The following is a 15,573-nucleotide window of genomic DNA, read 5'->3' as shown; positions in this document are numbered from 1 at the left end:
AATGGTGTTAAATATCTCTGTGTAACTGTCATATTTATATTAGATATTTAATCCATACATTAAAATGAAATGAAAAGGAATTTCTTCTCTTGTTTTCTGTGTTCTCTCGGTTTACTCACAGCCTCTGGGTGATGATCGGCTATTTTAGAGGAGTTACATCTGATCTGTCCAGCAAGAAAATCATGTAGAACAAAAATTTATAGAAAAAGAGGGGGCACCCGGATTTGAACCGGGGACCTCTTGATCTGCAGTCAAATGCTCTACCACTGAGCTATACCCCCGATTGTGTACAAATGGCCAGCTGAGATAACTATATAATTAGTAGCAGAGAGTTATTATAGCACCTGATAGGTATATAAGAATAAAAAGGAATAGTACAACTATGAACTAAAGGAAGGATGTTCAAACTTCGAAATTTAAAACTATTGTCTGATGCTGACGGTTTAACAGCAAATAACACCAGATATACACAAGAGATTAATCACAATCTATGATTAATCCGGTTTAAATCTTCTGTTACTTTAAAATCCAAAATAAACTCAGAGAAACCTGATTTCCAGATCAATAACAGTATCGATCACTGACCGGATTTAACGGAGGCTGTACCGGATGCGACGTCAGTAACCGCGACATTAAAGAACTGAAAGTGAAGCAGCAGCAGCACGATGGTGAGATTATTCTAAATTATTATTTAAACTGAATTACGATCAGAATTATCACCTGACGGGATCATGTCTGTATATTTAAGATAGTTTAAACTCATATATGTCAGTGTTTAATCTCTTTATCCTGTGATTTAACCGGAAATTGATAAATATGATTAGTCACTGAAGCTAATGCTATGTAGCTAACAGTAGCAGCAGGGGCTAACGATGTTAACGCTGTAGTTTATTTTTTATCCGGTTTATCAGCTCGGTTATGTGATCAGTTAATGATAAACTACAGAAATTATTCCAGTTAGGACAAGGGGAGACTGGAGAAGAACGTTAAGATATACAAGTTATATTAGAGACCACCAGATCACTGTTAGCATTAGCATTAGCCTCAGAGTTCTACGGTGTTCTAATGACAGAGAGGGTTATTGAGATTACACTATAATTGATGTAAGTATGTCTGTATTAAGTCGATAGTTCATCTTTATATCAAGATAGTTTATTATGGTTGGGCTTTAGAAGATTTGTATCTAAACTAAATAAAACCCCAATTCCAAAAAGTTGGGTCGTTGTGTAAAATGTAAATAAAAACAAAACTCAGTGATTGTCAAATCTCATAAACCAATATTTTATTCACAGTAGAACATAAACAACATAACAGATGTTGAAACTGAGGCATTTTGCCATTTCATTAATAATATTAACTCATTTTGAATTTGGTTGCGGCAACACATCTCAAAAAAGTAGGGACGGAGCCATTTTTACCATTGTATAGCATCCCCTCTTCTTTCAGTAACAGTCTGTAAACGTCTGGGAAATGAGGAGACCAGTTGCTGGAGTAATGGGAGAGGAATATTGACCCATTCTTGCCTGATGTAGGATTCTAGCTGCAGCCAAGTTAGCACTGAAGCCATGCTGTTGTGATGGATTTGGTATGTGGTTTATGTCTTGCTGAAATAGTCAAGGCCTTCCCTGACAGAGACATTATCAGGACGGGAGCATATGTTGCCCTAAAACCTCTATCTACTTTTCAGCATTGATCGTTCCTCTCCAGATGTGTAAGCTGCCCACCCAATAGGCACTAATGCAACCCCATGCCATTAGGGATGCAGGTTTGAGGAACTGTACCAGGATAACAAGTTGGATGGTCCCTCTCCCCTTTAGTCCAGAGGACACAGTGTCTGTGGCTTCATCTAACCACAGAACAGTTTTTCCGTGTAGCCTCAGTCCATTTTAAATGAGCTTCGGTTCAGAGAAAATGTGTGTTTTTCTGGATCCTGATCACATATGCTTCTTTTCATGATCCAGCTTTAACTGTCATTTGTGGATGGTGAAACTCTGCCCATCTTTACTTTTGAGAGACTCTGCCTCTCTAAAATACTCCTTTTATACCCAGTCATGACCTGTTGGTAATTAACCTAATTGGTTGTAAAAAGTCTCCAGCTGTTTTTCATGAGTACCGCTTACTTTTCCAGCCTTTTGTTGCTCTGTCCCTACTTTTATGAGATGTGTTGCTGACATCAAATTCAAAATGAGTTAATATTTTTCATGAAATGGTAAAAATGTCTCAGTGTCAACATCTGATATGTTGTTTCTGTTCTATTGTGAAGAAAATATGGAACAATCAATACAATCAAATCCCAGTTACATGAGCCCTAGTTTAAATAGTTTCAATATTTATAATTAAATATTCTCTTCAGTGGTCTTCATCTCTGTGATGAGCAGCCTACTTCTAATGAAACATAGATGGATTCGATCAGTATTGATTATTTTGTGTTCACTGGAGATCTTTGTTTCTGGTGGCAACATAATTTTTAAATGATTTATTCTGTTTTATGTGATAATCTGATTTGAAACAGTTAACTTAATCTGAGAGTGGATCAAGAATAGAATCTTTGAAAATCCTGAAATTAACTCATAATTTAGTAGGAATGTGTAGCTCCATGTTTACTGACTACTTATGATTATCAGTCCTGTCAGGTGTCTTCTCCTTTTCTCAGATCTTCAGGATCACTACCATGATGATGCTGTAAATGTTGAATAGATTCTATTTAATTGTGTGAATGTTTTTTGTTTTCTATCAGAACAGCAGAGGTGTTCGCTCCCAGCTGAAGGACAGCGTACCTGTGGCAGGTTTCTGTCCACAAGGAGCCTATGGAGTACATGACGCTCTCAGAGGAGGGTGAGCGATTCATTCATTTTATTTTGATTGTATTTATTCAGCCTCTCACTGGTTCCAAACTTGGGGTCCATAAATTTTACCCAAAAAAGAATTTAAATTAAGAGTTAACCCACATGTGTAGTACCACTATCAAAACTAGTTTAGCACATATGAGGTAAATCGTGATAAACAGTCATTAAAATAGTTAATACATAGGTCTTTGCTGAGGAAAACACATGTAAGCATTTGTTTGGGTTTTATTAATGAAAAAGTTTAAACTGATGTTGATTTTTAGCGGCAGAAATGATCCGTTTTTGATGGTGGGTTGTTGGGGGCGGGGTCCTGCCAGGGGTGGAGCATGGTTACCTCCTGTACATGTTGTGATATGACCCACATTTGAGAGAGACGGATTTTTCCAAAGTAATCTGAGCTGTATTTTAATCCAGCTGATTCATGTCTGCCCAAAACTGAAGTAAACATTTGACCATCAGACCATAGTGACCCTTTATTGTCAGTGTTTCATATTAATGAGAGGAACAGTTGGATCAAAGCATGTCACATCTACATTGGGGTGTGAATCTCTCTTTCTCAAGACGCTTCGATTTGAATCTTGATTCACATGCTACGATTCGATTTACTGATGATTCATCAAAATACAGAACGATTCGGTCCAGTTCGATCTGGTACAAACTGATAATAGAATAAAAATAACTTATTGCTATAACAAAAATTTTAAAAAGAGGGAAAACGAGATCACTCTGACCTTTGACGTTAAGATTGGTTAACTGTTTATCTTTACACCACTACTCTATATGTATTCATGCTGCTGCTCAGACATCAGCAGATGTACAAGGGCTGAAGCCCACTGTACCAGCTTAAGCTTAACCCCACCTCTTCTTGTGTTCAGGAGCAAATAAATGACCAGAGCGCTGAGATTCAGACTATCTGAGTTCACTGAGTCAGTGGGCTCTAAATTGTGCTAATTTTCCCATAGATTCATTTGAATATGAAGTTTTCTATCCTCACAGTCAGCACTGACTCATCTATATTTCACATTCATGAATACATTTACTTAAAGGGTTTACATGCTGTCATGCTCCTACAGACTGGAGCACTGACTGCTGGTTCTCTGACATCACAGTAGCGCCTGTTTTCAGCAGTAACATGTTTGTAGTTCCTCACAGAAGCAGACTTCATGATCCTGTTATTAAACCATCTGTTTTTTTTCTATCATCTTTAGTTTCAGCAGCGTGAAGAATGAACTGATCCAGAGTCACCCACTGGAGCTGACAGAGAAAAACGTGAGTAATCAAACCAAAAGGAAATCAATTCAACACCTGACAAAAGCAGAAATCACACCTGATCAGGACTGGGTGTTGGTGCTGTCAGATCCCAGAACTTTCTTATCACTCAGTATCTCAGCTTTACTTCAAATCTAGGAGAAAAATATAAATGTATAATCCTGTTTGATACCACAGAAAGAAAAAGTACAGGACACCCAGACTCAGGAATGTGTTGGTTATACTGATCAGTAACTGAAGACAGGCTTACCCTGGACTTCCACTGGGTCTGTCTTTGGTCCATGATGGCTGTGCTGCGGTTTAATTGCATGCCCCACCGTTCGTCAACACTCACTGACTGCGTTTGCAGTGCAGCACGGAGCAGCACTGCTGAACTGCTAGACCCATAAGAGGAGTTTGGTGGTAGTTACAGAATCACACCTGGCCAAGCAAGTAGAAACTACTGAAGTGCTTTAAAACATAACAAACACATGTGAAACTATTGTTCATAACAGCAGGAGTAGGATGAACTTGCTTGGATTTGTCTCTGTTTTGTCCTATCGTGGATGTTTCTTCTTCTACCATGGGTCAGTAACCCTTTATAAATAAATGTGCTTCCTCTTGCTCCTCTGACCTGTTGACTATGAGCTCTGCTACACCTCATTATAACATTTTGTCAGTGTAGTGAAAGGAAATACAATCTGACATTTGTCTGGCATCTACACAGAGTATTTTATTCTGAAATTTAACCGGATATTTTGATTTGGTTTCGGCAACATTCCTGCCCTGTTCAATCTGCTCCTTGCTGAGTTTATGCACAGGTCTCAGGCATCCGGCAGAAATAGAAGTCCAGGGTATCTGCTGCAGAGCGCTCCGGACTGACGGAGCAGAGATGCAGTGAAGCAGAGCTGGTGGAAGCTCTCTCACTGACTAAAGCTAAACCCCATCTTCTCCATTGCTGTGCCGGAGCGGAGATAGATTATATGCATATCTGGAGGAATTTAGGGGTTGGGGTCTGTCTTTTTACCTGGAGAGGACCTGATCTCCATATCTGTGTGGTTTAGACTGAGGTCTCTCTGATCCAGGTTTACCAAGACTCTGTCTGTGTTTGTGCAGTTCCAGCTGAACCAGGATAAGATGAATATGTCCACTCTCAGAAACATTCAGGGTCTTCACGCTCCGCTCAAACTACAGATGGAGTATAGAGCAGCCCGACAGGTGAGCACACCTAGAGCGCTTCAACAGCGACACAAAGAACCACACCTACGACCCTATGATGCTAACCCTGACCATATGATGCTAACTGTGACCCTAACCTTATGACCCTAACCCTGACCCTATGACGCAAACCCTGACCATATGATGTTAATTGTGATCCTAACCCTGACCCTATGATGCTAACTGTGATCCTAACCCTGACCTTATGACCCTAACTGTGACCCTATGTCTCTAACCCTGACCATATGATGCTAACTGTGACCCTAACCCTGAATGTACAAACCAAACAGTCACCCTATGACATTAACCCCGACCCTATGATGCTAACCTGGACCTTAAGATGCCGACCCTGACGCTAACCCTGACCATATGATGCTAATCCTGACCATATGATGCTAATCCTGACCATATGATGCTAACCCTGACCATATGATGCTGACCCTGACCATATGATGCTGACCCTGACCATATGATGCTGACCCTGACCCTATGATGTTGACCCTGACCCTATGATGCTAACCCTGACCATATGATGCTGACCCTGACCATATGATGCTGACCCTGACCCTATGATGTTGACCCTGACCCTATGATGCTAACCCTGACCCTATGATGCTGACCCTGACCCCAAGACGCTAACCCTGACCCTATGTTGCTTACCCTGACCCCATGATGATAACCCTGACCCTTTGATCCATACCCTGACCATATAACGCTAACCCTGACCTTAAGATGCTGACCCTGACCCTATGACACTTCATCACTGACCCAGTGAACCAGAGAATAAATGGGGACAAAGAGGGAGGATAGAGAGGAGGAGGAAAAACACACGATTAAAATTATTTTGTCTTCATGGTGTTCTTTTGTCTTCATGGTGTAATTGTAGCCAGGACTACTGAGTAACCAGTGACTGGCCTTTCCGGGCACAGGTGTCATTATACTACAATCACTGAGACACATTCACTGTACTCAGGTGATCCCCATTTCACTAACTGTGAGACTACTAGCACCAGTTATCTGGACCTCAGTTGAATTAGGTCAGTCACTTTAAAGGAAGTGAAAATTTATGTAATCACTTATTTTACATTTCAGATATTTACTTAATTGACATTACTTTGTAGAAATCTGTTTTCACTTTGAAATTAAAGAGGTTGAAATTGTAAGATATATTGAACAAGATTGATTTATAAATCAATGAAGGGGTAAAACACCAAAGGAGGTCACTATATTTTATTGGTGCTGTACATCCTGATCTCATTGTCATAGTAGATCCAGTCGTATTCAGAGTTTCCAGGATATTTTGATCAAATAGAAACACGTCTGTTTTATTAGCTGTTGATTCTCCATCGCTTCGTTACCGTGGAGATAATCTGCTAAAATTAAAATTGTAACTCATTTATTACATCATATTAAGCTTTTCTTTGCTTTAATCATAGGCAGTTCATAATAAATGGGTGAAAAATAACATTTTAAGCTCTTCAATTTGTGAATATTGAAAATTCCTATTTTTCAAAAAAAATCCCTCTTTTACCTCAAATGTTTCACGGGCCAGATGGCACCTGTAAGTCATCGTAAGTGTAAGTGACCCATGGTCCATACATTTGACACCCCAGCTCTACAGTCTCTACAGCAGGACTGTTCATGCTCTGAGCGCCCCCCCCCCCAAATTGTGTTGTCTAATGTTGCCGTTCTGATGCCCCCTCACACAGATCCAGCGCCTCCCCTTCCTCCAGAGCTCTAACCTCGCTCTGGACACGCTCAGAGGAAGTGATGATGTCATTGGCTTTGAGGACATCCTGAATGGTGAGTTTCTGCCCCCTGGTGTTTAAATGTGGTCATTACAGTATTTAAAAACCACTTACACTCTATCTCTGTTTTCATTCTCTGAACTGAACTGTCAGTTTTCTAAAGTCATTTACTTAATCAGCCACCCCTGCTGGTAAAACATTCATCGCTTCCCCTGGTCAGATTCAGTCTAGCAATTTGGCAAAAAATGAAACAGATTTCATAGGGCCCTACATATACTTTGCAAGTAATTCTGGGCCTCCGATTTCCCTTCAAGTCTTTTTTACTTTTTTGCCAGTATGGATGTGAAATGGGTCTCAAATTGTATTTATTATGGCCTTAAAGTCTTAAAAAGTCTTAAATTTTACTTGTTGAAACCTGCAGAGACCCTGTTTTAGAGCTAGGGGAAACTGGAGACACACGGTGAGGAGGTAAATTGAATCCAGTTTGTATATTATTGCATCTGAAACAATTAACCTCACTAAAAACAAGTTTTATTTCACTATCAACATCATCATTAGCACATCATCATAACTGCTGCTGCGCATGCAGCATGTCTCTCTCTGAACTGGTCTCTGTCTCTGACCTTGTCTCTGTTGTTGTCTCTGTCTCTTTTCCTCTGCCCACAGACCCGTGTCAGAGCGAGGTGATGGGAGATCCTCATGTGATGGTGGAATTCAGACTGGGTCTGCTGTGACCCTCTGTCAGACCAGAGTGGGCCACCTGATCCTGGCTGTGGTGGTTCTGAGTCAAACATCTGTCCTGTTGTTGTTTTGTACCATTTAAATAAAGTTTAACAAAGTCTCAGCTCTTCATTTCTCTTTGTTTGTTTAACCTGTTTTATTTTTAAAAAGGCTTATTTTCTGTTTTATTAATAACATTTTTTGTTAAGTTTATTCTTGATGAGAGGTCAATTTATGGATTATCATCAGGTTTTATTTAAATCATAGTGGGGTTACTGAGGATCCTTAAAATGTCTTTCATCACCTTTTAGAATGTTGAGTGTTAACTGTAACTGAGAGGATTTATATTGAACATGGCTTTATCAGACAGGTTTAAATCTATAATTCTCTGTCTCATCGGCCTTCAGTGCTTTTCACTTATAAATAAACTCATTCATGGCAATTAATTTTGCTGAAGAGTTTACAGCAGCAGGCACAGGATAGGAGGTAACTGAATGATGTTAAGTATAAATGTTTATTCTGACCTCTGCTGTCTTTATACAGTGGGTCTGCTTTATTTACAGAGTTGGTTATTAAATAGAAATAGACACCCTGTATTATCTAATATTAGTCAATAATACACTTTAAAAAGGAGAGAACAAATCTGTGTTATCCTCTGAGATTCTGACAGGAGAATCATGGATCTACAGGTACATCTCAAAAAATTAGAATATCATGATAAAGTTCAATATTGTTTGTCATTCATTTCAGAAAGTGAAACCCATATATTACAGAGTCATTTCATATAGAGTAAAGTATTTCAAGCCTAAAAGAAATATTGATGATTATGGCTTACAGATAATGAAAACCCAAAATTCATTGCCTCAAAAAATTAGAATATTGTGGAAAAAGTTCAATATTGGAAAGTCATGGTGCCACACCCTAACCAGCTAATTAACTCAAAACGCCTGCAAAGGTTTCCTGAGCTTTCAAATGGTCTCAGTCTGGGTCAGTAGACTACACAATCATGGGGGAAACTGCAGACTTGACAGATGTCCAGAAGACAGTCATCGACACCCTCCACAAGGAGGGTAAGCCACAAAAGGTCATTGCTAAAGAAGCTGATTGTTCACAGAGTAATGTATCCAAGCATATTCATAGGAAGTTGATTTGAAGGAAAGTTGCACCAGCATAAAAGATAAGGGCAGCCTTGAGGGGATTGTCAAGCAAAATCCATTCAAGAATTTGGGGGAGCTTCACAAGGAGTGGACTGAGCTTGGAGTCAGCACATCAAGAGCCACTACACATGGATGAATCCTAGACACGGGCTACAAATGTTGCATTCCTCATGTCAAGCCACTCCTGAACCAGAGATACATCAGAAGCGTCTTACCTGGGCTGTGGAGAAAAAGAACTGGACTGCTGCTCAGTGGTCCAAAGTCCTCTTTTCAGATGAAAGTAAATTTTGCATATCATTTGGAAATCAAGGTCCCAGTGTCTGGAGTAGGAGTGGAGATGCACAGAATCCATGCTGCTTGAAGTCCAGTGTGAAGTTTTCACAGTCAGTGATGATTTGGGCTGCCATGGCATCTGCTGATGTTGGTCCACTGAAGTCCTCAGTCATTGCAGCCATCTACCAGGAAATTTTACAGCACTTCATGCTTTCTTCTGCTGACAAGCTTTATGGAGATGCTGATTTCATTTTCCAGCAGGACTTGTCACCTGCCCTTACTGCCAAAGGTACCAAAAGCTGGTTCAGTGACCATGGTGCTGTTGTGCTTGATTGGCCAGCAAACTGGCCTGACCTGAACCCCATAGAGAATCTATGGGGTATTGTCAAGAGCAGTGTTGGGGGTAACGCATTACAAAGTAATCCATTAGAGTACTCAGATTACTTTTTTGGAGTAACGAGTAACGTAACACGTTAGTTTTACAATTCAAGTAATCCCGTTATTAGTTACATTTTCATAAAAGTAATCCGTTACCAAAAAAAAAATCCCAAATTTCCTCTCTCTTCCTTGGCCTCAAAAAGGGAGAAAGAAAACAGGAAGCTCCTTGAAGCATCTGCTCTGTCCTCTCTTCCTGTAGTCTTGGCATGTGCCAGTGGAAGGTAAATATTCTGTGCCTGTACGCGCGCATTGTTAGCTTGTTGAACCAGCGAGATGACAGAGAGGACAGCAGGCCACTGTGGAATTATCCCCATTATGATGGATTTTAGGACAAAAGGGACAAGAACAGCATCCTGGTGAAACGTAAGTTTAGAAGCTCCGTTTGCTGTCACTGAATCAGCTGTGCAGCTGTTCCAATTGCGCGCTGTTATTACGCATAGTGTTGGAGTGATTCTGTCTGTCTCTGCTCAGCTAGTTGTCAGATTGTGAACTTGTTAAAGAGCTGTAAATGTTTTCCTGTCTGTAGGTAGTGTTTTCAGGCTGCACAGATACAGATTATGGGATGTAAATTAAGCTGTTCATCGGCATTAGAGTCTGCACATTCAAATGCAGAAGTGCGGTCGTTATCTGTCGTTTTTACAACCGCTGAGTGGAACGAGTGGCTAAAGGGTTTTAATATTTAGTAACGCAAAAGTACTCTAACGTGTAGTTTTAGAAGTAGGTAACGCAGTAACATAACAAATTACTTTTCTTACTATGTAAGGCAGTAATCTAACGAGTTAGTTTCAAAAGTAACGCTACCCAACACTGGTCAAGAGGAAGATGAGAGACACCAGACCCAACAATGCAGATGACCGGAAGGCCACTATCAAAGCAATCTGGGCTTGCATTACAACTGAGCAGTGCCACAGGCTGATCGCCTTCATGCCATGCCTTGATGCAGCAATTCATGCAAAGGGAGGCCCAACCAAGTATTGGGTGCATAGAAAAGAAAATACTTTTCAGAAGCCTGACATGTCTGTTTAAAATATCCATTTTTATTGATCTTATGTAATATTATAATTTTCTGAGACACTGAATTTTGGGTTGTCATCATCTGTAAGTCATAATCATCAAAATTTCCAGAAACAAAGGCTTCAAATATTTCACTCTATGTTTAATGAGTCTGTGTAATTTATGGGTTTCACTTCTGAAATGAGTGACAAAAAATATTAAACTTTTTCATGATATTCTAATTTTTTTGAGATGTACCTGTATATGCAAAGGGCTGGTTTAATTCCTGATCTTTGATGAAATACTGGTCCAGATCTTGAATGAAAGGCTGGTTTAGGTTCGCGGTGAGAGGGGGGGAGAGTAGAAACGTAGAGGTTCGGTGATAAAAGACTGGTCCAGGTCCTAAATAAAAGGCTGGTCTAGGTCGGCGGTGAGGGAGGGGAGAGAAGAAACGTAGAGGTTCTGTAACTCACTGTAGCAATCAATTGAAATCTCACCGCCATCGGACCAACCGAAGGTGTTCAGGGACCAGATCTGTATTTATAGAAAAGAGGAGAAAGAGTCCATCAGAGTCAGGGTTAAGATCGGGATAAGAGTAGAAAATGCCAATTCTGGTCTATGAGTAATCACTTTGTCTCGACATTTTAGAGAAATCAATCTTAGAGTCTGACCATCAACAGCCTCAGTCTGACTGAATTTAGATCCTGTACCGCAGAGCATGCTGGGAACAAACGACAAGAGGCAGGAGTGACGTTTGAAGGAGGAAACATGTCAACCAATGAGCGTGAGCGTCAGTGTTTAGAGGAAACGTTATCAGTTATTGATTAGATACATGATGCTTACTATCAGATATCAATAATAAACCTTTATTAACAAAGGGTTAACAAACAGACACAGCTAACACGTGCCAACGGCTAACAGCAAACGCTCATTATCACTTCAGTCAGACGGCTGTTCACTGCGCATGCGTGGATTGTCATCATGCTCTTCAGGCGCTGACAGATGAGATAAAAGATTATATTTTTGTCATGTATATTTATATAAATGTGATCATTCTATTACTGCCTATCTATGAGTTAACAGACTCTTCATCAGATCGCCCTTACATTTATGACCTGGTTAGAGAATATTAATATTAAAAACAGGAGCAAACTTGGAGACATATCCAGAGGATCAACAAGGGATTCATAAAAAACAGAGTTTAATCAGACTACAAGTAGTTAATCTGATGATCAAGGTGTGATATTTACACCTATGTGATGACTCACCTTTGGAAGTTAAAAAAAAAGAAAAGAAAAAAAAACAGAAAACAAGAGACAGGAGGGGATCAGTAAGTGTTTTATTAAACGAAATGAAAACAAACAAAAACAATAAATACATAAAGGACCATAAAATGGGTAGAAAAAAATAAGATGAAATAAAAAATACATTAAATATATGAAATGAATGTAATTAAATCACGTTAAAGTAAAAAATAGAAAAATAAAATGAATCATGAGTAAAGAGTGAACAGCCAGTCAATCTAAGGATGAAATTCTTTGTAAAAAAACAGTTAATATTCGTAACTATCCTGTTTTATATTTAAAATGTGTTTTCATCTGTGTTTATTGTTGAAATAATTAAATCACTGCTAAAAAAAGAATAAAATATAGAATCCAATCATACTCCTTCTCACCTGTACTCCTCTTGACCTGTGTTCCTCTTCACTTGAGCTCTTCTTTACCTGTGTTCCTCCTCACCTGTACTCCTCCTCAACTATGCTCCACCTCAAATGTGTTCCTCCCCACCTGTGTTCCCCCTCATCTGTGCTCCTCTTTACCTGTGTTCCTCCTTAGTTGTGCTTCTCGTCATGTGCTCCTTTCAACTGTGCTCTTTTTAACCTGTGTTCCTCCTCACCTGTGTTCTTCCTCACCTGTGCTCCTCTTAACATGTGCTCCTTTTTACTTTTGCTTCTCCTCACCTGTGCACCTCTTTACTAGTGCTCCTCTTCACCTGAGCTCCTCTTTACCTGTGTTCCTCCTCACCTGTGTTCTTCCTCACCTGTGCTCTGAGCCTAAAGATCAACTGGGGGATTTACTACACCAAGTCTTTTTACCTGGTCCCAGTCTGGTTTGTGGTTTCAGACCAGATTGGTCAACCAGATCAGAGCTCTGAATTAAAAAAAAACCCTGAATGATAAACTTTAGAATGTTTTAACAGTAAAAGGAACGTTAGATGTGATAGATTACTCAGACGCATTAATCAGTAATGATTAGATAAACATGATTCTTTACCATCTCTGGATAAATCATGATTAGATAAACCTGATTATTTATTATCTCTTATCATGATTAGATGAACCTGATTATTTATTATCTCTTATCATGATTAGATGAACCTGATTCTTTAACTTCTCTGGATGAATCATGATTAAATAAACCTGATTCTTTACCATCTTTGGATGAATCATGATGATTAGATAAACCTGATTCTTTAACATCTTTTGATGAATTGTGATGATTAGATAAATCTGATTCTTTAACATCTTTTGATGAATCATGATTAGATAAATCTGATTCATTAACATCTTTGGATGAATCATGATGACTAGATAATTCTGATTCATTAACATCTTTGGATGAATCATGATGATTAGATAAACCTGATTCTGGGTTAATTAGAGTTTCTGTCTGTGATTCTCTGACCCCCTTTCTGCTCGGTCTCTGCTTTTCCTGCCCCTGCCTGGTTCTCTGGCCGTGTTGGAATCAGCTGTGCTGGGTCAGGATGAATCTGTATAATGGACTGGAGACTCTGAGACGTATTAAAGGCTTATTTCACTAAGACACCACATGGAGCTCTTTAAATCAGTGAACTCCATCTCTACAGGAATCAGAGCCAGACCTGTTTGGCCGTCTGCTCCCTGCTCCATTATTCTGATTGGTTTGAACCTGCATGATCAATATTAAGCGCTCAGACACACAAATGGACGAGGAATAAGCATTTCTTTACTCTGCAGAGGATTAAACAGCCTGCAGCATCTCACTGTGATGAATGGTTGGAGAGATTTATCCTAAAGACACAGAAGAAACAAAAGACAGGCAGAAACATGGAAAATAGCAGTTTATGATCAAGATCAAATCTGCAGAATCATCTTTTAATTAATAATGTAGGGTTATATATATATATATATATATATATATATATATATATATACACACACACAGTGCTTAACAAATTTATTAGACCACCCTAACCCTAACCCATAGTAAGGTTTATGCCACAGATGCCCTAAATTAACAGAATTGGTAATTACCAAAATCATTTATTTATGTTTCTGCAATGGTTAATACACCAAAATGTAGAAGCTCTTTAACCAAATTGATATTTTTAATGCTAAAATACAATTATTATTGTTATCCATGAATTTTCAAATTTAAAAAACCACTGAAAAAATAGTAAAGCACATTAATATTTCTTGATTAATTAATTAAAAATTTGGGTATAAAAAGGTGAATTCAGTTTGAAATTCCTCATTCCTGTTCAAAATGGTAAAACGTGGAGAGCTCACTGAAAATGAAAAAGTCCGCATTAAAGCACTTCATGATGCTGGATGGTCTCTGAGACAAATATGACAGGTGGTCTAATAAATTTGTTAAGCACTGTATATATTTACACACACCTATATATAAAAGCTATGCATATGAGAATAATAAGGTGTATATGATATTGAAAACTGTGTATATGAGGATAATAACTGTATAGCACAATTATAACTGAGTATTTGAGAGCAATGACTGTGTAAATGAGGATAATTACTTTGAGAATAATAGCTGTGTGTAAGAATTAAAACTGTGTGTATGAGAATAATAGCTGTGTATATGAGAATAATAATTGTGTATATGAGAATAAAAGTTGTGTAACTAAGGAAATGTTCCATGTAGAAAGGAGAGCTCTGTCTGACTCCCTCAGTCCAAAGACTGGTTAGGATAACTCTTAGCCTTAAGTTGCCTGTAGATATGAATGTGACTCGTTGTCTCTCCATGGCAGTACTCTGATTGGCCCCTTACCTGATGTAACCCCACCTCTCAGATGTCTGAAAATCCTCCAGGGCCCCAAACCTTCCTACATGAAGTCCAGATTTATGATACCTACATTTTTATAAATTTAAAATAAAGTGAATCTTCAGAGAAGTGAATATTAAATATTTGTGGAGACAGAGTCGAGTTAACAGACCAGTACTGTAATTTTTATCTGCTGTTTTTCCTTCCTAATATTTGGTTCTTTGTTAATCTAAACCCTTCCAAGGGAACGTTAACATTTGAAGGCTCTGCTGTATTTTTATTATCAGGAGCATGGCTGTATAGTAGAATTATTAAAGCAGTGCCACCAGTTAATCCAACACCAGTTAAAACAGGACACCAGTCCTCTATATTAGACACATAGACTGTAGAAAGAATTGGACAAACCCCGTGTGACGTCAGTCGTCTGCTTACAATAGGCGGACTCAAACGGCTCTTGAAGCCAATCCGTGGAGGCTTCCATATTGAAATCGCGGTCTCAACCGAACTTTGGATCAACCTAACAGCCCGCCCACTATGCGCGTCTTCCTGTCAGCCTGCTAGCTAGCGTTCCGGTTGACAGAAACAGAGCCTCTGCCTGCCGATCTATCTGTCAATCAAATGAGACGTGCCAATCAGCTTTCATCCTAAATATAATCCAAACGATCATGGTACATCCCCCCCCCCCCCACAGTGGGAGCACAGTAAGACACTCGCTAATGAGACACATTTGGTGCTGTGAACCAGGCTGTAAACCAGGTTATTTTGTGTGTCAAAACCGGCTGTTTAACATGTGTCCAGACAGGACTTCCAGTGTTCCTGCAGCCAACCTCAAGTGGACACTCGCGGTATAGCAATTTTTTGCACTTCCGCATTGGCTTCATTTTTCAGGACC

General features: G+C 39.2%; 1 protein-coding gene and 1 non-coding gene across 2 annotated transcripts; one reads left to right on the top strand and one right to left on the bottom strand.

Moving 5' to 3' along the window:
• Positions 1-209: 209 nt before the first annotated feature.
• trnac-gca lies at positions 210-281 on the bottom strand. The gene has a single exon. It is a non-coding gene; the product is annotated as a tRNA-Cys (tRNA).
• A 261-nt stretch (positions 282-542) lies between these two features.
• Positions 543-7,904, top strand: LOC121527090 (proteasome maturation protein). Its single transcript, XM_041813788.1, has 6 exons — positions 543-668; positions 2,738-2,835; positions 4,055-4,115; positions 5,211-5,312; positions 7,022-7,115; positions 7,727-7,904. Exons 1-6 carry the CDS (start codon positions 666-668, stop codon positions 7,792-7,794), a joined length of 426 nt encoding a protein of 141 aa, XP_041669722.1. The 5' UTR covers positions 543-665; the 3' UTR covers positions 7,795-7,904.
• The last annotated feature ends 7,669 nt before the right edge of the window (positions 7,905-15,573 follow it).

This window comes from Cheilinus undulatus, linkage group 19 (genome assembly GCF_018320785.1).
Source record: "Cheilinus undulatus linkage group 19, ASM1832078v1, whole genome shotgun sequence".
Lineage (NCBI taxonomy): Eukaryota > Metazoa > Chordata > Actinopteri > Labriformes > Labridae > Cheilinus > Cheilinus undulatus.
Note: the sequence above shows the minus strand (reverse complement) of the source record. Positions and strands in the feature narration are given on the sequence as shown.

Bases quoted from the DNA above. Each gene is read 5' to 3' on its own strand.
- LOC121527090 (XM_041813788.1), top strand. The intron at 2,836-4,054 runs GTGAGCGATTCA...TATCATCTTTAG, and splicing joins CATGACGCTCTCAGAGGAGG to TTTCAGCAGCGTGAAGAATG. The intron at 5,313-7,021 runs GTGAGCACACCT...CCCCTCACACAG, and splicing joins AGTATAGAGCAGCCCGACAG to ATCCAGCGCCTCCCCTTCCT.